The sequence below is a fragment of the Podarcis vaucheri genome (assembly GCF_965113315.1).
Source record: "Podarcis vaucheri genome assembly, chromosome: 15".
In the NCBI taxonomy this organism is placed as follows: domain Eukaryota; kingdom Metazoa; phylum Chordata; class Lepidosauria; order Squamata; family Lacertidae; genus Podarcis; species Podarcis vaucheri.
The window spans coordinates 12058597-12081384 of NC_138753.1; the positions used below are offsets into that span (position 1 = coordinate 12058597).

The following is a 22788-nucleotide window of genomic DNA, read 5'->3' on the forward strand; positions in this document are numbered from 1 at the left end:
TAACTCCCCTCCCCACCCCACCAACATTTCCCATCGGCGTCCGAATCTCGCGTTTAATCCTGTTATGCCTGTGTGACGGGTCTGTGCCAAGACGGCCAGCTGTCAGGCGGTGCAGAAGGGGACACGTAGCAGCCCAGTTTCCATGGTTATCTGGTAGAGATGGGGGGGGGGACGAAGCCTGGATTCTAAACACCACAAATATCAGACTTTCTCCAAAACCCACGTTTGGGGAGGGGGCGTGTGTGAAGAGCCCAAAGGGGTACTTTGCAAGGGGGTGGGCAAGGGCAAATAGTCTAAAGATCCCATTCTTTCAATTTAAATAAAAAGTACACTTCTACCCAAAGTGAGTGTCACCCAATCTTTATCATCCACTGTTTTCATATGTTGACTTTTTAATGTTTAATGTTTTATTGTGTTTTTATATCTGTTGGAAGCTGCCCAGAGTGGCTGGGGCAACCCGGTCAGATGAGCGGAGTACTAATAATAATGATAATGATGATGATGATGATGATGAAGGAGAAGAAAAAGCTGAGATACGGAGCAAAATGTGCAGGAAGTATTATCGCCACCATGAATTCATTCACCCTCTTCTATACAATCAAGGCGTTGCAGAACAAAAGCAGCAAAATCTTTAAAAACACGCAAATAACCAATACATTTTAAAGACTACAAAACAGACACACATGCAGAAGAACCATTCGCCCATTCACTTTGCAAGAAACTTGTATATTGGCTGATTTGGAGTACTTGCTCCCCATCCACCCCGGAAAAATTCCCGCAGGTGCCCATGCAAAGCCTATGAGCATCTCCCCAGTCAGGGACCATAATTTAGTTTTCATGCCGATAGCCCCCGGGGTTCAAGCCAAGGTGCCTGCAGGTAAATTCGTCCACAGGAAACAGGAGAGGCCTCTCCTTCAGACCCCAGAGAATGCTTTAGATTAACTCAGACTCTTGGGTTCATCCAGTTTAGCGCTGTCCACACTGAATGGCAGGTCTCCAGGGATTTCGCCTCTCCCAGCCTTACCTGGAGAGATGCTGGGGACCGAAACTGTGGCCTTCCACATGGGGTCAGCCTGGATAGCTCAGTTGGTTAAAGCGTGGTGCTGATAATGCCAAGGTTGCAGGTTCGATCCTCATATGGGGACAACTGCATATTCCTGGATTGCGGGGAGTACTAAGAGATTGGGCGGCCTCTGAAATCATCCTTTTCCAAAGTAGCAATTTAAACGGAGGAAATCTGACAAACAATTGTTTTTATCCCTTTTTTGGTGGAACCCCCCACTTCCGCGTCTCCTCCTCGTCTTCCTCTCACCTTTCCCCAGAATTTAGATTGTAAGCTCCTGGGGGCAGAGACCTCTCCCCTTGTACTCAATAAAGCACTGTCCTGCTGCAGGGAAGCCTTACGACTAGGATAATCAGAGGGTGTTTCAAAAGAAACAAGCAGCCAGTACAAAGATGGAGGTGGAGTTGAAAGGAGGAGAATAATCATCAGCCAGAGAGCTCAGCTGCTCACCCTGAGGAATAAAATATATGGCTTTGTGATGCCTTGAGAAGCGGCCCCGTCCATTAGCGCTCGTTTTTGGGACCAGCCTCCAGGCTTAGTGCCTCATTGTTTAGGCACAAAATTATCTTCAGGCTTAGTGCACAAAATTATCTTCGCTCCTGAAGGTCACATGGGGTGAGCTGTCTTAGCGGCCACCCGCCCGGGCCTCACACTCTGCACTCAGGAGCTGGAGTTGGGCCTGTACAAAACCCAGCCATAAATGTGTGGGATGTTAGTATTTAAAGAGTTATTGGCTCTGTGGTGCCCAAAACATAACTCACAAGCAAGTGAGATGGCTCAGTTGGTGAGGATTAGATTTTCAATCTCAACGTCATGGGTTCGAGTCCTGCATTGCAGGGGGTTGGAATAGATGACCCTCGGGGTCCCTTCCAGCTGCTCAATTCTGTGATTCTATTATGTGATCCAGCGGGCTCTTCTTGCATTGATATATAACAAGCATCCCTCTCAGGCCCAGTCTTCTCATCTATCCGTCCCCTAAACTAAAAACCCCTCTCCAAATGTTGGTAACTTCATAGACTCTCTTTCCAAATGTTCCAATTTTTTTAAAAAAGGCACCCCAGCCTTAGCAATCCCCGCCACAATCTAAATGAGTAGCCCAACCCAATTTGCTGACGAAAAGCTTCAGCGAGGAAGGGGATTGCACCCCCCCCAAAAAAATAGCAATTAAAAGCAACTCATAAAAACCACACTTTTTCTAAAGATAAAAAGATAGCTAATCAAACAAACTGATTCCGCTATCGTCGCTTCTAGAAGATACGCTGGTATCAATTATTATTGCACAGTGAGCTTTTTCAAAAAAACAAAACACAAAAAGATGGGGGAACAGATTTGCAAATACAGTGGAGTTTGCTGATGCTTCGAGGGCACACAACAGACAGGAGTGGAATCAGCAGCTGGCAGGCATCCATTTACGCCAAGCCTGGGCAGCCAATAAAAAGCTGCAATTTTTTTTTCAAAAATTTGACCAGAAACTGTAAAGAAGCACTGTACGTTAAAAGCAATAAAGAGCCAATTGTGCACGATTCATTTCACGCCCTGGGGATCAACAGTTTTCATTGTACAGAGTGTCCACTGCTATTTTAAAGGGGGCGGAGAGGGGTGGAGGGGCGAGAGAGAAAGAAGAGAGGTTTTTAAAAGAAAGCCTCTCCGCTGCAAGAATTAAGGATTGAAACTAAATTCAGGGACAAGTTTGTGATTCAGTACGCTGGAAGTATGGTTGTGTGTGGTAGTTAGTTAGTTAGTTAGTTAGTTAGTTATTACAAAAAGGATCATTTTACAGGAAACAAATTGCCCAACAATCTTCCAAGATGGAGCCTAGATATTAACAGTGCTTCAAAGTATGTTAAGTTCCTGCTGGGGACAGATATATATGTCCATTTCGGTTCCATTCCTCCAGTCTTAAGTTCAGTTCCTCCACATTTCCACAGTCCGTTCACAAACTTCTTTATTCAAAGGTCCTCATGAAAATTCACCAGCATTTTCAGAACAAGTTTTTCCACGTTTTTGTAAAGCGAATTTCCCTAATATATTGCATTTCTGCACATACTGTTATCACTATCCTAGCGTGTGTGGTTTCTTGTGTACCCAGTACTTGGCTGAAGAAGTGCACTTAAAAATTCAGAGATGTGCGCATTCCTTGGGATGGCTGCATGCATTGTTTCAAAAGGTGCAGATTAAAGGATAACTGAATCCAATTTCCTCCTCATCCCTCATTCCTGCTCACATTACTACATTTAAAAACAATTTTTTGTGGCCTGTTCTTAAGGTTGAAAATCTTGGGTGTAAATACCACTGGGTTTAACTATGACTGAGCTGTGGAAGAGAGGAAGCATTGCACTTTAGTAACCTAAGCGCAGATTAAAATTGCATTGACTAACTGGAGAAATGGCTCCCCAAAATTCCTACTTAACCACCACTGGGTGACTGGCTATTTCCAGGCTAAACAGAGGTGGCTGGGCAGGTTACCACAATGGATCAAAAAGGCTGAGAAAAGGGTGATAGACCAAAGAGAGAGAGAAAGAGAGAGAGAGAGAGAGAGAGAGAGAGAGAGAGAGAGAGAGAGGGAGGAAAGGGTGATTATGCTTTATAAAGTTCCCCCACTCACTGACCCAACACTTCTTGTTAGAAATCCGCTGTGTCTTAAAAATAAACCAATTTATTGTATAAATATCAATGATGGTAACAATGTTCAGATGCCTCCTGTGAAATTTTGTACACTACTTTTGGAATTCTTAGTAACTTTTCAGCGCCAAGTGAGAATATCAAATGACCTTGAGGAGAACATCCTGATATTTATAGATGACACAATTACTTTCAAGGTCATGTTACAAAGGTTCTTTTTTTTTGGTACTGTACATGGGTATTATTTCTCCCCCTTTTTTTCTTTCCCCCCTCTTTTCACGTCACGCACACACATACACACACACAAAATGTTACAACTCTCCAATATCTGAAATCACAGTGGTACCTCAGAAGTCGAACGGAATCCATTCCGGAAGTCTGTTCAACTTCCAAAACATTTAGAAACCAAGGTGAGGCTTCTGATTGGCTGCAGTAAGCTCCTGCAACCAATCAGAAGCTATGGAAGTCGCATCAGACATTCGGGTTCCAAAAAACGTTTGTAAACCAGAACACTCACTTACGGGTTTGTGGTGTTCAGGAGCCAAAACATTCGACTCGTAAGGCGTTTGGGATCCAAGTTACAACGGTATTATTATTTTTATTCATCCTAGGGCTTGTGAATGCAGCTTCCAAGTTTTGTTCCTTCTCTGTGTGCATGTTTAATTTCTATTTTTGCACTGTTTTCCCTTTATGCTTTTTTTTTAAAAAAAACACCACTCTGTTATTAAACAAATTGTGTTTTCAGTTAAAGAAGTATCAAAAAAGGAGAGGACACAACGAAGACACCTTATAAAGGTCCCTTCCTCATGGACCACCTAATGCAGTGATGGCCAAACTTGGCCCTCCGGCTGTTTTGGGACTACAACTCCCATCATCCCTGGCTAACAGGACCAGTGGTCAGGGATGATGGGTACTGTAGTCTCAAAACAGTTGGAGGGCCAAGTTTGGCCATCGCTGACCTTATGCCTCTTGTTGGAAAACCAACATGGCCGCCACGAATCCCCCGTTCAACTCTCTGCTGTGGCCAGACGCTGTTTCTTACCTTCTTTTGTGGTGGTGGAGGCAGTGGTGGAGGTGGTGGTGGCGGCTGCTGTCCCGCCAGGGCGTCCCACGGGGCTGGAGTGCTTCCCAGCCCTCCCGGGAATTTTAAGTCCACTTGGTTTCAGCATGATGGCCCAGGTCTGTGGCTCAAGCCAAGGGATTCGGTCGAACTGCCGGCTGAGGACTTGGTGTCACGATGTCAGGCATCTAGGCAACGGGCCCCTTCATCTATCTTTGGAGACCTGGAGGGGAGCCAAAGAGAAAAATTCAGGGGAAGGAGATAGAAAAGACCAGCTACAGGAAAAATTGTAAGTGGAATAAAAATGTGCGTCAAATAGCTCCAGCTCCCACCTTCCCTGACCACTGGCCATGTTGTGGTTGGCACTGATGGGTATCAAAATCAACTAGAAGCAGTGCTTTTTTCTAAAAAAATATATGTTTGGGGTACTCTCATTTTGACTCAATATCACCATTGACAGGAACACTGTGACAGGGAATGAGGCCGCCATCGGGAGTAGCAATGGAACGGACAATTCACCATACTAGAGAAGAAACTAAAAAAAATAAAAAATAGTTTCTTCTCCTGTTAGATTCACAAAATGTTTAGGGGTATGCGTACCCCTGCGTCCCCCCCAGAAAAAAGCACTGACTAGAAGGCATCAGGTTAGAGAATACATGAAGCAAGCCAGCTTCTCAAACCATGGTTTGAAAGTGGCTTGTTCCAAACAACCCACAGTTCTCCACACTTGGTTGGGTGTCAAAACCACCCAACAAGCTGTGGTTATTCAAAAAAGGAAGCCAGAGCTTCCAAATGACTCCAAGCAGTTGCTCCAGAGGAGGAGCATGAGCGCAAGGCTTTACAGAGGCTCACTGCCATCACAATAAACCAAGATTTCCTACGACGTCCAACTGAGGTTTGTGCAAACGAGTGTCTACAGGTTTCATAGTCTGGCAGACTATGGTTTGTCTAAACCAGAAGTTAATTCAGCAGTGCATTGAAAGGAGCAAAGGAAGCAGAGGGCTTGTTCCCATAGCAATGAACAAGAGTTCGGCATTACATCCAAAACAACGCGGTGTTACAGATGCCGAACAACAATTGCTTTTGGGGATGGCGCTGTGGTCTAAACCACAGAGCCTAGGGCTTGCCGATCAGAAGGTTGGCGGTTCGAATCCCTGCGACGGGGTGAACTCCCATCGCTCAGTCCCTGCTCCTGCCAACCTAGAAGTTTGAAAGCACGTCAAAATGCAAGTAGATAAATAGATACCACTCTGGTGGGAAGGTAAACGGCGTTTCTGTGCAACGCTCTGGTTCGCCAGAAGCAGCTTAGTCATGCTGGCCACATGACACGGAAGCTGTACGCCGGCTCTTTCGGCCAATAAAGTGAGATGAGCGCTGCAACCCCAGAGTCGTCTGCGATTGGACTTAACGGTCAGGGGTCCTTTAACTTTACCTTTCAGTTGGCTAATTAGGAGATGATCAATGGGATTCTATAGTTAGGAGATTTGGGGGAAATCCATAGAAGGTAATGCCTTAAGAACAGTAGAGGATGGAGAAAATCTCCATAAAATTGGAACGATGAGCGTGCTTTGGGGAGTTTCAAGCTAGAAACTGATGCACAGCCTTGGAGTCTGTACTTATTTGTTCTACTTATTTGTCGTTCTCTCTTTTTGCCAATGCAACCCAAAGCAACTTGCAACAATAAATAAAAACACACACGTTAAAACCATCACAGGCAAATCTAAAAAGCATCCACATTTTTAAAAGGCAGGATTAAAACATCCCTCCCCTCCCCCCCCACTCAAGGAGGCCACAGATGATTAAAAAGTCTGGCGAAAAAGAAATGTTTGGGCCTGGCGCCTAAAGCTTTATAATGATGGTACCAGGTGAGCCACTACTGAAAAGGCCTGTTCTTGTGTTGTCGCCCTCTGAACTGATGACAATAGCAAGGTCCGGGGTTGGTTCACGTGGAAAGAGGCAGTCTTGAGCTGCAGAAGATTTATGGGTCAAAACCAGCGCTTTGAATTGGGCCCAGAAGCTCACTGGCCACCAGGACACAAACGTGTACTCTTTAGGAAGCTGATGCAGAGCTTCTGAGACCCTACCACCCAATTTAGGAGTAGGACTGACTCCCATGCTGTTCCACTTCTACATAAGCTCGCAAAGGAGATTTCCCAGAAAACACCATGCACCTCTGTGGCTTTCTTGTCCAAAGGCAGTCAAATCCTGTGTCCTGCTATGCTCAGGACTTCTCAGAGCAAGATGCATTAAGGACAAACTGTGTTGGGATTCTCTCAATCTGGCCTGGCAAACATCTCCCCACCCCCCTACGTCAGCCGCTACTAAGTGAAACGCTGCCAAAAGCCTCCCCCACCAGCTCAGCTTACGCCAAAATCCCCGACTCATGCCTTAATTACTTCCTGTCTCTCAGCTACTGCCATTCCTGCTTTTATGGTCCTTTAAAAATATTGACTTTGTTAACCCCAGCTTCGCGCACAAGCACAAGGCAAAAGAAGGATAGGGATCCTGTGTGGTCCTCCAACTCCCATCAGACCCAGTCAGCAAGGCCAATGGTCAGGGATGATGGGAGTTGTAGTCCAACAATATCTGGGAGGCCCACAAGTTCCCCATCTCTGGGCTGGACCGTTGCGGAGACGTTTCCCCAAGTACCGTACAAAAGACAAGACTTTAATTTGGTCAGGTCAAACTTCCCTCGCTTATGGCCAAAAGGGTTTTGCAAAGCACAACTTATAAGACACTTGATATCCAACAAGTCACATCTGCAAATGCTGAGTTTCTGCAGCTACATTTTACTCAGAGTAGACCCACTGAAATTAATGGGCCCAAGTTCCATGAAGCTATTGGCAGGGGTAGCTAATCCCTTTGAGCAGTGGTTCTCAAACTTCTTTCTAAGGGCCACACTTTCAGAATAAAAATTTGCTCATGCCACAACGAATTTTTTTACTGATAATACACACATTGGAAAAAGAAAAAAACCCAACTCCTAGTGGTGATTTATATCACAGAACACAACTACTTTATAATATGATCATGGGACATCCAGTGCAGCTACATAAAAACATGCATCATTCCCAAAATATAATTATAAACGGGCCTCTTAAGTATGTACTGTATACAAATTCAATTAGAGTGAGCTTGCTTTTGCTGGGTAATCTCATTTATATTAGGTCTAATTTGAGGCAAACAAACTGTCATCTCCTCATCAACACAAAGAAGCCTTTCTCTTTTCTGGTCTTTCATATTCGTCAGAGTTGAAAAGTAGAAGAACAGAGTAGAAGAACAGCCAATTCTCATCCTCTCATTTTGAAAAACTATCTATCAATATTCTGCAAATTAAAAAATATATACCGTATTTACTCGGATCTAATGCTCAACCTTTTTTGGCCAAATTACGTTGCGAAAATTTAGGTGCGCATTAGATTTAATGGCACATTTACATTCACCAGCAAATACTTTTTTTGGTTTCAAGGTTCTGAAAATTCAGGGGCACTTTAGATTCAATGGTGCATTAAAGATAAAGGGTAAAGGGACCCCAGACCATTAGGTCCTGTCGTGGCCAACTCTGGGGTTGCGGCGCTCATCTCGCTTTATTGGCCGAGGGAGCCGGCGTACAGCTTCTGGGTCATGTGGCCAGCATGACTAAGCTGCATCTGAAGAACCAGAGCAGCGCACAGAAATTCAGTTTACCTTCCCGCCGGAGTGGTACCTATTTATCTACTTGGACTTTGACGTGTTTTTGAACTGCTAGGTTGGCAGGAGCAGGGACCGAGCAACGGGAGCTCACCCTGTCGCAGGGATTCGAACCGCCGACCTTCTGATCGGCATGTCATAGGCTCTGTGGTTTAACCCACAGTGCCACCCGCGTCCCGGTGCATTAGACTCAAATAAATATGGTATATACAGTACTTTACAATACTGAAATGTTTATACGTTGATTTGATTGTCCTTGAATCTTCCCACCACACTCTCCTGCCAACTCTTTGAGAACCACTATCTTAGAAGACAGACTCAGGATTCAAGATGACCTTAAGCCAATGGAGAACTGGGCCAAAACTAACAACATGAACTTCAGTGGGGACAAATAGGCAGGAAGAACCAGATGCACATATATAGGATGGGGGGCACCTGGTTTACTAGTCGTATATGTGAAAACGATCTAGGGGTCTTAGTAGACCACAAGTGTGATGCAGCAGCAAAAAAAGGCCTTCTCACTTGTGGTACCCACCCTGCGGAACACCCTCCCATCTGACGCCAAGGAGATAAGTGACTATACAACCTTTCGAAGACATCTATATTGAGAAGTTTTTAATGTTTGTCATTTTATTACGTTTTTATATGTGCTGGAACTTGCGCAGAGTGGGCAGGGTATAAATAATGAAATTGTTGTGTTGGTGGTGGCTGTTATCCGAAAGCAGCCCTACATAGGGAAGCTTTTAATGTTTAACATTTTGCTATGTTTTTATATATGCTTTATGTCTAATAATAATAATTGCTACTATAGGCTGCAACAACAGAAGTATAGCGTCCTGATCAAGGGAAGTAATAGTCCCACTCTGTTCTGCCTTGTTCAGACCACACCTGGAGGACTGTGTAGTTTGGGGCCCCAGAATTTAAGGATATTGATTAGCTGGAACGTGTGCAGAGGAAGGTGACCAAGATGATCAAGGGTCTGGCAACTAAGCCTTATGAGGAATGGTTGAGAAGAGAAGACTGAGAAGTGATGTGACAGCCATCTTCAAATATCTGAAGGGCTGTCACATGGAAGATAGACGAAGCATGCTTTCTGCTGATCCAGAGGGGAAGACCCAAGCCAGGGAATTCAAATGATAAGAAATGAGATTGTGATTAAACATTAGGAAGAACTTTCTGACGGTAAGAGCTGTTCATCAGTGGAACAATCTCCCTTGGAAGGTTGTGGACTGTCCTTCATAGGAGGTTTTTAAGCAGAGGTTGGGTGGTTCTCTGTCATGGATTATTTAGCTGTGATTCCTGCACTGCAGAGGGTCAGACTAGATGAGCCTTGGGATCCTCTTCCAGCTCTACAATTCTGTGATTCTAAGTTATGTCATGTCCACTATTCCAATGTCTCTACTCTGAGAAGGAATGGGGCTGGGTATAATGCACTGAAAACTCTATGTGTGCACACAGTAAGCACAGTAAGCCAAAAACCAGAATCAAGGATTAAAAAGAACCACCAAGCAATTAAAGGATAAAAATTCCCAACTAGTAAATAAAACCGAGGATCAAATCAGAGCATCAACGCGACAATCTAAAACCTCTCTCGAAAAACACATGCACACCATACAGTCGAAGCATGCAGCTTCCCCCAGAGGATCCTGGGAACTGTAGTTTACCTGCTCAAAGAGCTATAATTCGCACTACCCTTAAACTAGAGTTCCCATGATTAAGTGAAAGTCACATGCTTTCAATGTACAGTGTGGGCGGGACCTGTTTCGCATGGACTCCTTGCAGCAGCCAGGCCAAAATGACAGGCCCTATGAATCCAGGGCTGTTCCTCTTCAAACTGGCCCATAAAATGGAGAAGAGGAGGACCATGAGGACCTTGGGAGGAAAATGCGGGTTACATAAGTACCATATTTACTTGAGTCTAATGCGCCATCAACGGCGTTTCCGTGCGCTGCTCTGGTTCACCAGAAGCGGCTTAGTCATGCTGGCCACATGACCCGGAAACTGTACGCCGGCTCCCTCGGCCAGTAAAGAGAGATGAGCGCCACAACCCCAGAGTCGGTCACGACTGGACCTAATGGTCAGGGGTCCCTAAATCCACCATCAAATCTAATGTGCACCTCAATTTTCAGAACCTAGAAACCAAAAAAAGTATCTGCTGGTGAATGTAAGTGTGCCATCGAATCTAATGCACACCTTCATTTTCGCAACGTGATTTGGCCAAGAAAGGTGAACGTCAGATTTGAGTAAATATTGTATAATAAAGATAAAAAATGGTAGCCATTTATTCTCCATTAATTTATCAGGCCCCCTCCTAAAGTCGCCCAAGCCAGGAGCCATTCCCTTGTGTCTCAAAGCCAGAAACACCATTGAGTTAACTCTGGGTCACGGCACAGACGCAAGACAGAATGAGCGGAACTCAAAGTGACCCCCCCTCCCACTTACCTCCCCAATAGAGCTGCTTCTAAGACTGAAACAAAGACAGAGACGTAAAGGGGGGGGGGGAATTGGCTTAACTCTTCAACTCTTACAACAGGATGCCGGCAAGAGGGTGCCAGGTTCTGAGGCAGCAAATTGTCCCTGAACAGACGCCAGAACTTCGGGACAACTTGCCAGGAGATGTCTGAACTCCTCTGGAAGAAGCAGGAGATTTTGGAATGCGAAAGGAAGAAGCAGGAGATTTTGGAATGCGAAAGGGACGCGGTCAGTTCTCCTTCAGAGCTCCTGCCCATTATTCGGGAAAGCCGGAGAGGCTCTGTCTGCTTACCTCGTGTGCAGAGGTTCCTGTGCATTTGTGCATTAAGTCAATGGCTCCAGAATCCCGAAAGAAATGTACTCTCTCGGGCAGTCGCTCCTCCTCTGCCCCTTTGGCTCTGTGCGCTCTGGCAGGGAACCAGCTGTGTGATTCACTGCAGATTAGTTTGGGATGTGTCTGCAAGAGGAAGGGATTCTCCACTCCCACCCCTTTCTCCTCTCTTCTCTTCTCTTCTCTCTCTCTCTCTCCCCCACACCCCCTCTCTCTTTCTTAAACAGGAAGTGGGATAGCATGAGACAATGTCAAAGTAGCTACAGAAGGGCTTTGGGCAATAAAAGGCACTTTTGCACAGACTTGCTCAGGGAGGAATTCTAGCTTTCTAAAAACCCTTTGGAGGGGAAAAAATGCTCTCAACAGTGCCGCAAAAACACACTAACTGACTGCGGGGAGGAGAGAGACCGACGTGGAAAAGAGTAATCTAGTAAGTCCCAATGCCATTTTGCGAAATGGGCAACACTACTGAGACAAAGCTATCTGCTGGTTTTAAAGAGGTTCAGAAATCCAGAGTCTGCATCCACAATACTGATTTTATTTATATATATAGACTTTTAAAATAACAGCACATGAGTTAATTTCCTTCAGCTGAATTCCCTATGTTGAATGACAGATTGTAGGCCACTTGGGGCAGAGACTGTTTCCTCTAGCACAAGCTATATATCTTTAAGCATATTTTCCCCACCACCTTCAAAGATTTCTGGGCATTGTAACTTACCCCTCACAGAGCTATAATTCCTAGCAGCCTTTAACAAACTACAGCACCCATAATTCTTCTTCATAGTGTGTCCTGTACACAGCCTGCAGAAGGCAAAACAGCAGCAACAAATAACCTTACCCTCAGTGTTATAACACTGTTTCCAGGAAACAACTTTGAAAATCAGATTCCTCGAATTGTTTTTAGCCAGGGCTGTAGTCACATGAAGAGGGTCCTATGTGGGAACTCTGCTCCCCTCCAAGATATTCCAGGATGGCTCCTTGGAAGCTTAGCTTTCATTTAATTTTTTTTAAGTCTCTACCTTGCTTTACTTGCAGAAATGTGGAAGGAAAAGGGTGCTTACTAAGGCACCAACATTTGGGACATTAAAATAGTATTGCACCACTTTAAATGGTCATGGCTTCTTGCAAAAATCCTGGGAAGCGTAGTTTGATAAGATTGCTGAAACTTGATGGGAGACTCCTGTTCTCTAAACACAGCTAGTTTAATAGTCAATCCCTCTTCCCAGGGAACTCTGGGAATTGAAGCTGTCTGAGGGGAATGGGGGCCTCCTAACAGCCACGGCTTCCTGCAGAGAATCCTGGGAACTGTAGCTTGAACAAACCACAGTTCCCAGGATTCTCTGCAGGAAGCCGTGGCTGTTTAAAGTGGCACGATGCTGCTTTAAATGTGTAGTGCATACAGGCTCAAAACAGCATTACCAAGTTCTCCAGAGGATTACTCTGCACTTTTTTCTTCTCCGGCTTTGTGTGCAGAAAAGCATTGCTGGAAGGAAGATCAGGACAAGCAAAGGCCCATGAATGCTTAGCTTGGGGAAGATAAGATAAAGGGAGTGCCATGATAGCTGCCTCCAAACATCTGACAGACTGTCATGCAGGAGCAGACTTGTTCTCTGTGGACTCTCCCAGCAGCTGGAAATTGCGGGGAAGAAGATCTTGGCGAAACGTTAGGAGGAACTTCCTAATGACACAAGCTAGTTGCGCAGTAGAACAGGCTGCCTCAGGGTTTAATGTGCAATGGGAACTGGGCCAGGATAATGAAGACAAGTGGAGTTTATGAGCGCTAACTGCAGCTTTCAGGGTTTGGGAACACAGGGTACCCAAGTTTGCTCATTGGTCCACCTAGCTTAGGACTGTCTGCACTGACTGGCAGCTGCTGTCTAGGCTTTCGGGCAGGGAACACTCCCAGCCCTACCTAGGGATGCTGGGGGTTGAAACTGGGACCTTCTGTGTCTCCTGCTGGATGAAGAGAAATGTGGAATCCCCAAGGAAGAAGGCTCAGAGCCTGGAAGCAGCGGTCTGTGGCCACTGGACTAAGGGGACTATGCTAACTCCCTAAATGTTTCCCTGGTGCCTCCTTCCCAAAGCCCAGGAAGCTTCTGCCCAGCTTCAGGAGGGAGGTGCGAAGCTCACGTGTGTGACGTTGGGACGTCGCACCATTACACACATGACCTCAACCCCCATGCCCCTTGTAAGCTAGCGCCTCTGGCCCTAACTGTTCCCCTGTGAAATATTTCACCGCGCGCCACTGCTGGGGGGAGTGGAGTGACAATGAGGGGACAGAGGGAGAAAACTTGGAAGAGGGTATGTGGGAAGCTGAGGAGGTAACAGGTGCTGGCAGAGAGATTCCAGAATCAGAGGTAGACGCTGAAGCAGGAGGTTTGGAGGAGAGAGGCCATGAGGCAGAGATGAGTCAGGCTAGTGAAGAGTCACGAGCGTCTCTGCCTCCTGCCGCGACAAGCTCCCCTTCCCACTGTCTCCCAGAACCAGAAGAGGCATGAAAAGGGCGGAGTAGTGGCAGGCTGTATGTAGGCACAGTTTCTGATTGCTTGGGGGAAATCCCTGGAGAGGAGGGGGCCTAGATGGCTATGGGGAGGTGTAGACTTTCAATCTCAGCAACTGATTCATGGGGCAAGAGCTAGCAGGGATGAGCTGCAGCGTTCATTACGCCTGACACTCCACCAGGTCTGTGCTGGACGTGCTAATAAAGAGTTAACTTCAACTTTGAACAGTGTGATTTACTGCCAGCTCACTTCTTGCCATCCTGCATGCAAAGCAGAGGCTCTGTCACTGAGCTAAGGTCCTTCCCCAGGCAAGGAAAATTTCTAAAGCTACTGCAAAGCACTGCAGCAACGGAACAAGGCAGAATTGAAAATGGAGTGGGGAACCTATAGCCCTCTGGACGGCATCAGTCTCCAACTCCCATCAGCCCCAACCAGCATGGCTAATATGCAGGGATGATGGGATCTGTGATCCCAAAACAGATGGAAGGTGGCAATTTCCCCATCCCCTGCTTAAAATCAAATAGAAAATTCCTCTGTTTGGGAAATGGGGAATCTGACTTGCTAACACAGTCTCTGCGTGAATAAGCAACATTTTTCAATCCTCTGCACCCTGGGCAGGACAGCATTTTCCACTGATGAAACTGTTGAGCCCTTTGCTTTCAAAGGAGACCTCATTACGCCAAGTAGAAGACGGTAACATCTTCTGAAAGGAAGAGGCGCTTGCAGATTCAAAATTTTGTTTGACGTGTTCAAAGGAGATAAGAAACTTTGATGCCCTTTGGTGTTATGCAACTGTCATAGTTCTGAATTTGAAGCGAATGGAATAAGCTTTGCATCTGCATGACAAGCCAAGATGACACGGTGGCTAGAAAGAATGCGGATCTGTGCAGGTAGCCAATGGGGCAACTGCAAGATGTTGTTGTTGTCAATTAACTCAACCTGAACCCAGGTTCTCTCTCTTTCTTTCTCTCTCTCTCTCTTTCTTTAAATATGTATTAAGTTAGCAAAAGCAAAACTAGGAACACGGTATTTGTGTTCTATACAGCTGAAATTGCATAATAGTTGTTATTACCTAGCGATGATCTTACGTGCGAATAGCAAACTTATTCTCTGAGCGTGGGATCTTATGCAGCTAAAAAGGTCCCTTCCATGTACAAGAAGGAAGAGATCAGCACACCCAGCTAAACTCAAAGCCTGCGGAATTGTAGAAAAATCTTTAGGGGGAGAAAATCCCCCCAAGAGCCCATGAAGACTGAGTATGCTGACCGGTCACAGAATGACGGTTAGCTGGGGTGGGTGGCTGGGACAGTGGGACTTAAAACTAGGCGGAATGGAATGAAGTATCCTGAGAAAGGGCATGGAATGGTTGGCTGGCTGGCTGGCATCCTGGACATTCTGCTACTGGTGACATTTGTCTTTATAAATCAGTCAGCTAAGGAAGAAGCCCAGCACACCTGACAAAACGGGCGCTACTCCAAGAAAGTTGATACCACAATAAATCTTATCTTTTCTGGTTTTGCTGCAACAGGCCAACATGGAAATCCCTAAGGCTCTGTCTTTCAGGCCACAAGCCTGTGAGGTTACAAGGACTGGAAGAGAGAAATGGGCAGACTTGAGGTTTATGGGATCGAACTCAAGATCCATCAGCCAGACATAGAAACAAGGTAATGGCTTGGTGCACGGAAAGAAATGCAGAACGGTGAGGCACCACTTAAGACTGCAGGTTCAAAGCTATACCACTTAAATGGACATGGCTTTGCGTAAAAAACCCTGGGAACTGTATTTTGTTAAGAGTTGTTAGGAGGCCCCTATTCCCCTGTATGGAAGTGAGAGCTGGACCATAAAGAAGGCTGATCGCCAAAGAATTGATGCTTTTGAATTCTGGTGCTGGAGGAGACTCTTGAGAGTCCCATGGACTGCAAGAAGATCAAACCTATCCATTCTTAAGGAAACCAGCCCTGAGTGCTCACTGGAAGGACAGATCCTGAAGCTGAGGCTCCAATACTTTGGCCACCTCATGAGAAGAGAAGACTCCCTGGAAAAGACCCTGATGTTGGGAAAGATGGAGGGCACAAGGAGAAGGGGATGACAGAGGATGAGATGGTTGGATAGTGTTCTCGAAGCTACCAGCATGAGTTTGACCAAACTGCGGGAGGCAGTGGAAGACAGGAGTGCCTGGCGTGCTCTGGTCCGTGGGGTCACGAAGAGTCGGACACGACTAAACAACAACAACAACATTCCCCTCAGAGAGCTACAGTTCCCAGAGTTCCCTGGAAAGAAGGACTGGTTATGAATCCATTCAGAGGGAGAGACGGTGTGTCTTCTAAGCACTCTCAGCACCCTTAACAAACTACAGGTCCCAGAATTCTTTGGGAGAAGCGATGCCTGTTTAAAGTGGTTTCATAGTGCTTTAAATGGATAGTGTGGATGGGGCCTTAATCGCTGCAACCCACAAGATGATGTGCATGAACAAATACAAATCTACATCCAAGTTACTATAGCCTAGAATATTTGCTAGCTGAAAAGCCAATCCTTTAATCGTCCTATTTTTACAGGTAAGGAATGCAAAAGAAAGATATAAGCAATTGTGGTGTGGCCAGAAATGGCAGGTAATTCTTTGTAGCTGCCTTTTGGTTTGCTGTTCTTAAAATTTGGGGGTATGGGTTCTTGGAGAAAACAATGGAAATAAATGAATACAGTGTGAGATTGGCCGCTGCCCAACTTTATAACTTCTAAGAAATAAAAAGAAAACTCATCACGGGTCACATTCACAACATATATTTAAAGCGTAGGACTTTCTCCCCCTCCCCCCTAGAATTCTGGGTGTAGTAGTTTATTTTTAACAGAACTACAATTCCCAGCACTCTTGACAAACTACAGTTCCCATTATTCTTTAAGGGAAGCCATCTGCTCAACATTTCATTGGGTGGGGAAAGGATAGGTCCTTTTGCGTTATTGCAAAATAAGCACTTTAATAGTTAATAATATTTCTCATCTTTTGATGCATGTTAATTTGGTATTGCCACTCTGAGGCAAATGTATTTTATAGTAAGCAACCATTTATTTTTTTATTTTTCATAGAATCATAGAGTTGGAAGAGACCACAAGGGCCATCGAGTTTGGTTGCAAGTTGTGAACCGGAATGTCAAACTTTGCAAGGTCATTTCCACCTCTGTGACGTTTGCAAAGTCAAATGTCTGCCTGGGAGGGAGCTGCTGACTTTCAGGGCATCACATTCAAAGCTGAAACTTTCCCAGCATTAATTGGAGAGCACAAACTCCCCTCCTTTTTTTTGCAAAGGAAAAGGACAAGGGGATGTCAAAAGAAGCAGGCCATGCGGATAAAGGGACTGCGTCAGCAACCCAATTCTCTGAGTTAATTGGGCTTACGGAGATATCGCAGGTCCAACTTTGCGGTTCCAAGACTGGCTTAAGAATAAAGGACGTTCACAGGCAGAAAACGAACGAACAACACTACGGGTAAGTAGACAATGCTAGCCTGCTCAGAGTAGGCACACTGAATTTAATAGACTTGGCGAACTCAGGTCCACTATTTCCAATGGTCTACTCCGAGTAGAGATGGGCAGATCTGCCAGTTTTGGTTCTCTCAGATTTCCAGTCTGAAATTCAGTTTGTCATAGTTCTGCAACAATTTGCACATTATTATTTTTTAGAAAAATTCTCATGAAAGTCCTTCAACGTTTTAGTGCAAATTTATCCACACAAAACATTTCTGCATGCAGCTTTGAATAATGTACATATTTTTGCAAAGCGGTTTTCCCTAACGTAATGCATTTCCCTGTGTTATTTTCACTAACATATTCAGATTCATGCACACGCTCCCCTAATGTTTGCATTTTTGCAAGCACTGGTTGGAAAACATCGCTGCAAGATTCCATGATTTGCACCGTTTCTTGAACAAGAATCTATGCTACACATTTTGCCACACAGTACAAACACAAAACAAACTGTTAACACAACTGCTGTCCACGCAAGTCGGTTATGTGTGCTTCACAAGGGAAGAGTGAAGTTAAGGTTGCCATATGTCAAAAAGTGAAAATCCGGATACTAGACTTCCAACATGGGTTGCAATACTTCTGGATTTTCCCAGCAATTTCCACCCAAACATTGCTTCTAACTGCAGTATTCCGGCTATGTCCAGCAATTCCGGACATATGGCAACCCTGCTTAAGTTCATTTCTAATAAATACGGCTGATCAAAGTATCAAACAACCACATCAACAACAAAAAATCAGCAAACGATTGGGGTGGGGAACCCCTTGGAATATTTCAAACACACATAGCAGCAGCGGCATAAAATTTACTGTATTTTTCCATGTATAAGACTATATTTTCCCCCAATTTTTTTAAGTTTAAAATTGGGGATCGTCTTATACATGGAATGTTGCAATTAATTATTTCTTATTTTGGGCACAAAAAATAGGGTTCGTCTTATACCTGGGGGCATCTTATACACGGAAAAATACATTACTTTTCTGCAGCTTCAGCGGCTGGGTGGAGAAAGGACCCTTCCCCATCCCAAAGCTGTCTCCGGAGTCACTAGCCACTAAATTGGTCCTCAAATTCACAATCTCCCAGGACAGCCTTCCCTATTCTGGTGCCCTTCAGAGGTTTCAGACTACAAGAGAGCCAGTGTGGTGTAGTGGTTAGAGTGTCGGTCCAGAGTTCAAATCCCCACTAGGCCATGAAGCTCACTGGGTGACCTTGGGCCGGCCACTGCCTCTCAGAACCTACCTCAGAGGGTTGTTGTGAATGAGGAGAGCAAGAAGCATGCAGGCCACCTTGAGCTCCGGAAAGAAAAAGCTAGGATATACAGCGGTACCTCGGGTTAAGAACTTAATTCGTTCCGGAGGTCCGTTCTTAACCTGAAACTGTTCTTAACCTGAAGCACCACTTTAGCTAATGGGGCCTCCCGCTGCCGCCACAACGCGATTTCTGTTCTCATCCTGAAGAAAAATTCTTAACCCAAGGTACTATTTCTGGGTTAGCGGAGTCTGTAACCTGAAGCGTATGTAACCTGAAGCGTATGTAACCCAAGGTACCACTGTAAATGAAATACATACAATAATAAATACAACTCCTATCAGTCATTTTGGCTTTGGGACCAACAGGAGTTGTACTTTCAACACACCTGAAGAGACCAGGTTGGGGAAGGCTGGTTTGGGGCTTCTTCCAGGTAGGAACTACCTGGATTCTTAGGGGAGGGGAAGCCATGACTGCTTGAAGTGGTATGATGCTGTTTTAAATGCATAGTGTAGATGCGGCTTTAGTTTCAGAAAAACAGGGAGAGGGAGATAAGTTGCAGGTAGCCGGCTGAACCTATGGACAGCTCCCTTGTGTCGATAATGTAGCCCTAGTGACTCACGGCAGGTCTCAGTCTGGAAACAGAAACATTTCAGTCGCCCAGGTGACAGCATTGTGGCAATATAAATCCACAGCTGGCCTAAGGCTCAGATACAGTGGTGCCTCGCAAGACGAAAATAATCCGTTCCGCGGGTCTCTTCGTCTAGCGGTTTTTTCGTCTTGCGAAGCAACCCTATTAGCGGCTTAGCGGATTAGCGCTATTAGCGGTTTAGCGGCTATTAAAGGCTTAGTGGCTAAAAGGCTATTAGCGGCTTAGAAAAAAGGGGGGGAGCGGAAAAAATCGCAAGACTCGCAAGATGTTTTCATCTTGCGAAGCAAGCCCATAGGGAAATTCGTCTTGCGAAGCGCATCGAAAAACGGAAAACCCTTTCGTCTAGCGGGTATTTCGTCTTGCGAGGCATTCGTCTTGCGGGGCACCACTGTACCACCACCTCTCCGTTGCCCATGGGCTCCTGAATACCAGGAGCTCTGTGAGTTTGCAGGTACATTTCACCCCTGGAGAGGAGGTAGCTACCAGCTCACACCCGGTCACCGCTAAGCGCTGCCTGTTTTCCTGGGATATCCTCTTGGGGAAAGTACGCAGTCTGGGCCCACAATGGGAAGATTCTTTCATTGTCAAAAGAATGCAGCCAGATTTGAGGTCCCACCAAGACGAATCAATGCCAGAATGTCTCTCCTCCTCCGTCTCTTTGTCTTGCCCGCTTTTAAAAGCCCTCAGAACCCATCACCCACACTGGTTCACCTGAGAGATACACATTAGAGGCTGGTTTTCTCTTAGGCTCATACCTGCAAGAACACCTTTATCCACAGAGCAAGCAACTTCTTCTTCATCTTTGGCGATCACTCATAGCCGAGTAAGATTATCTTCCATAAACACAGCTTTAACAATGAGTCCGTAAGTGACTGTGGAGGCCAGTTCTGGATCCACACATCCTTCCACAGTGGGGACACTGGTTCCCGGGCAGGAGTTGATCACGGTGTGGATTTGCCAAGTGTGCCTTCCTCTTAGCACATTTCTCCCTTGCATCCTGAGTTTGAGCGTCTTCAAAGCCCACGACACCTTTGGTCAAGGCTGTTCTCCAATTGGCGCACTCACAGGCAAGTGTTTCCCAATTGTTGGTGTTTATACTACATTTTTAAAGATTTGCCTTGAGACAGTCTTTAAACCTCTTTTGGTGACCACCAGCTTTACGCTTTCCAAGTTCGGAATAGAGTACCGTATTTTTTGCACCATAACACTCACTTTTTTCCTCCTAAAAAGTAAGGGAAATGTCTGTGCGTGTTATGGAGGGAATGCCTACGGGTGGCATGTCTGCGGATTTTCCTCCTCTAAAAACTACGTGCGTGTTATGGTCGGGTGCGTGTTATAGAGCGAAAAATACGGTAGTTGCTTTGGAAGACGATAACCAGGCATCCGCACAACATGACCAGTCCAACGAAGTTGATGTTGAAGAATCATTGCCTCAACATTGGTGATCTTTGCTTCTTCCAGTACATAGGTATTAGTTTGCCTGGCTTCCCAAGTGACGTGTAAAAAATTTCGGAGACACCGTTGATGGACTCTTTCGAGGAGCTGGAGATGTCGTTTATAAGTGGTCCATGCTTCACAAGCATACAGTAAGGTTGGTAGTACAATATCTTTGTAAACAAGCATTTTTGTTTCCCTGTGAATGTCCCGGTCCTCAAACACTCTGTGCTACACTCGGGATAAAGCTGCACTCACAGAACTCAGGCGACGCTGGATTTCAGCATCAATTTATCGGAGGCAGCCTTGTATAGTCTCCTGCCCAAAACAGCCACCTGACCTTCATATAACCTTGAGCATGCAACCTTCACAACAGGGCAAACATACCATTTAGGCTAGCCATTGCCATCCTAATGCAATCCAGATGTTGGGGGCTAGAAGTCCCATCCAGTTGTAGATCCAAAACCCCTGGAGGCTACCATGTTGGCACAGGCTATTTTGGACCATTTGAAAGCAACAAAAATATACAGTCGTACCTTGGAAGTCAAACAGAATCTGTTCCGGAAGTCTGTTTGACTTTCAAAGCGTTCGGAAACCAAAGCACAGCTTCTGATTGGCTGCAGAAAGCTCCTGCAGCCAATCGGAAGCTGCGCAAGCCCCGTCAGACGTTTGGCTTCCAAAAGAACATTAAAAAACCGGAACATTCACTTCCGGGTTTCAATCGTTCAGGAGCTGATTTGTTTGGGAGTCAAGGTGTTCAAGATCCAAGGTATGACTGTAATAATAATAATAATAATAATAATAGATAATAATGCATTAAAAGAAAGTAAATACACTTCCCATACCATTTTTGAACCAATATTTTACAACAACCAGTGTTTGAAATTGAGGGAAATTAAGAATTGAGGGAAATTAAAAAATGTATTAAAAAAATACCTGAAGAAGTGTGTGTGCACATGAAAGCTCATACCCAGAACAAACTTAGTTGGTCTCTAAGGTGCTACTTGACCATTTTTTTTTTTTTTACTTCAGACCAACACGGCTACCTACCTGAATCTGAAATTGAGGGGTGTGACTGTGATAATCATGAAGGGACCCTTCACTTCTGAATTTGCTACTACACGATTGGGCTCTGCCCACTGCTCCACCCTTCCAGTCCTAGTGGACACCAGCCACCTGTCCTCCAAAGTGGTTGGAGCAGAATGTAAGTGTGGGAGAAGGCGGCCGTGAAATTTCTAGAGGGACTGAGCTAGTTTGCTTACATATCAGTGAATCCACAAAAACATTTTCACAGTGTAAGTCGACACACAGAGATATATGCCCGTCAGACCGATTGGACAGGAGGTATTCAATCTCCTCCCATGTCATTCTGAAAGTCACCTAAAGGCCAAGTCTCCCTTGTCTAGACAGATGACCCAGATTTCTGTGTGCCGAGAACCTAAAGAGGTATTGATTTTACGCTGGGGGTGTTCAGCACCTAGAGGGAGGGGAAAGAGAGAATGGGGTCATTGTGGATCGGGGTTGTTGTGGATTGATGAATCCTGTCTCCTTGCATGTTCAAAGATTGACAACTCATGTTCTAACACCTCACTTATTGACAGGACATTTTTAGGTGCCATGTTAATCTCACACCCCAACTAGACTTAAGGTGCGCATTTTTACATATTCAGAGCCCTGTGGACATGACTAACTTAGCTCCCTTAATTCAAATAGGTATACTCTGAGCAGATACAACCCTTTTGTGAGCGGGGGGGGGGGGGGGAGGGAGAGAATTGTGCATGTGCTAAATTTGGCAACCGTCACAGAATTCTTCCCAATATCATAATTTAAAATGCAGACATTTTCAGGACCACCAAGGACCAACAGTCCCAGCTTCAGGCAATAAGCCTGGGCTTTGGTGGGGGGTGTGTGTGTGGAAGCCGTCTGTTTAAAGCACTATGACGCCACTTTAGACACTCATGACTGCTCCCCAAAGAATCCTGGGAACTCTACAGTGGTACCTCAGGTTACATACACTTCAGGTTACAGACTCCGCTAACCCAGAAATAGTGCTTCAGGTTAAGAACTTTGCTTCAGGATGAGAACAGAAATTGTGCTCCAGCGGCGCGGCGGCAGCAGGAGGCCCCATTATCTAAAGTGGTGCTTCAGGTTAAGAACGGACCTCTGGAATGAATTAAGTACAGTGATACCTCAGGTT

General features: G+C 45.4%; 1 protein-coding gene across 5 annotated transcripts in view; it reads right to left on the reverse strand.

The window, feature by feature from the left end:
- Window positions 1-22788, reverse strand: part of CLIP2 (CAP-Gly domain containing linker protein 2) — a 74873-nt gene that overhangs the window by 46841 nt on the left and 5244 nt on the right. For 3 of the 5 annotated variants that reach the window (XR_014214076.1, XM_082201212.1, XM_082201215.1), the window contains exon 2: window positions 4728-4968. Coding sequence is in view for 4 of the 5 variants with exons in the window: in XM_082201212.1 (XP_082057338.1) it covers window positions 4728-4854 (127 nt within the window). In the remaining variant the exon portion in view is untranslated. Of the gene's footprint in view, window positions 1-4727; window positions 4969-11199; window positions 11355-19912; window positions 20018-22788 lie in introns of those variants that run through there. The other 2 variants (XM_082201214.1, XM_082201213.1) reach the window with 2 other exon arrangements.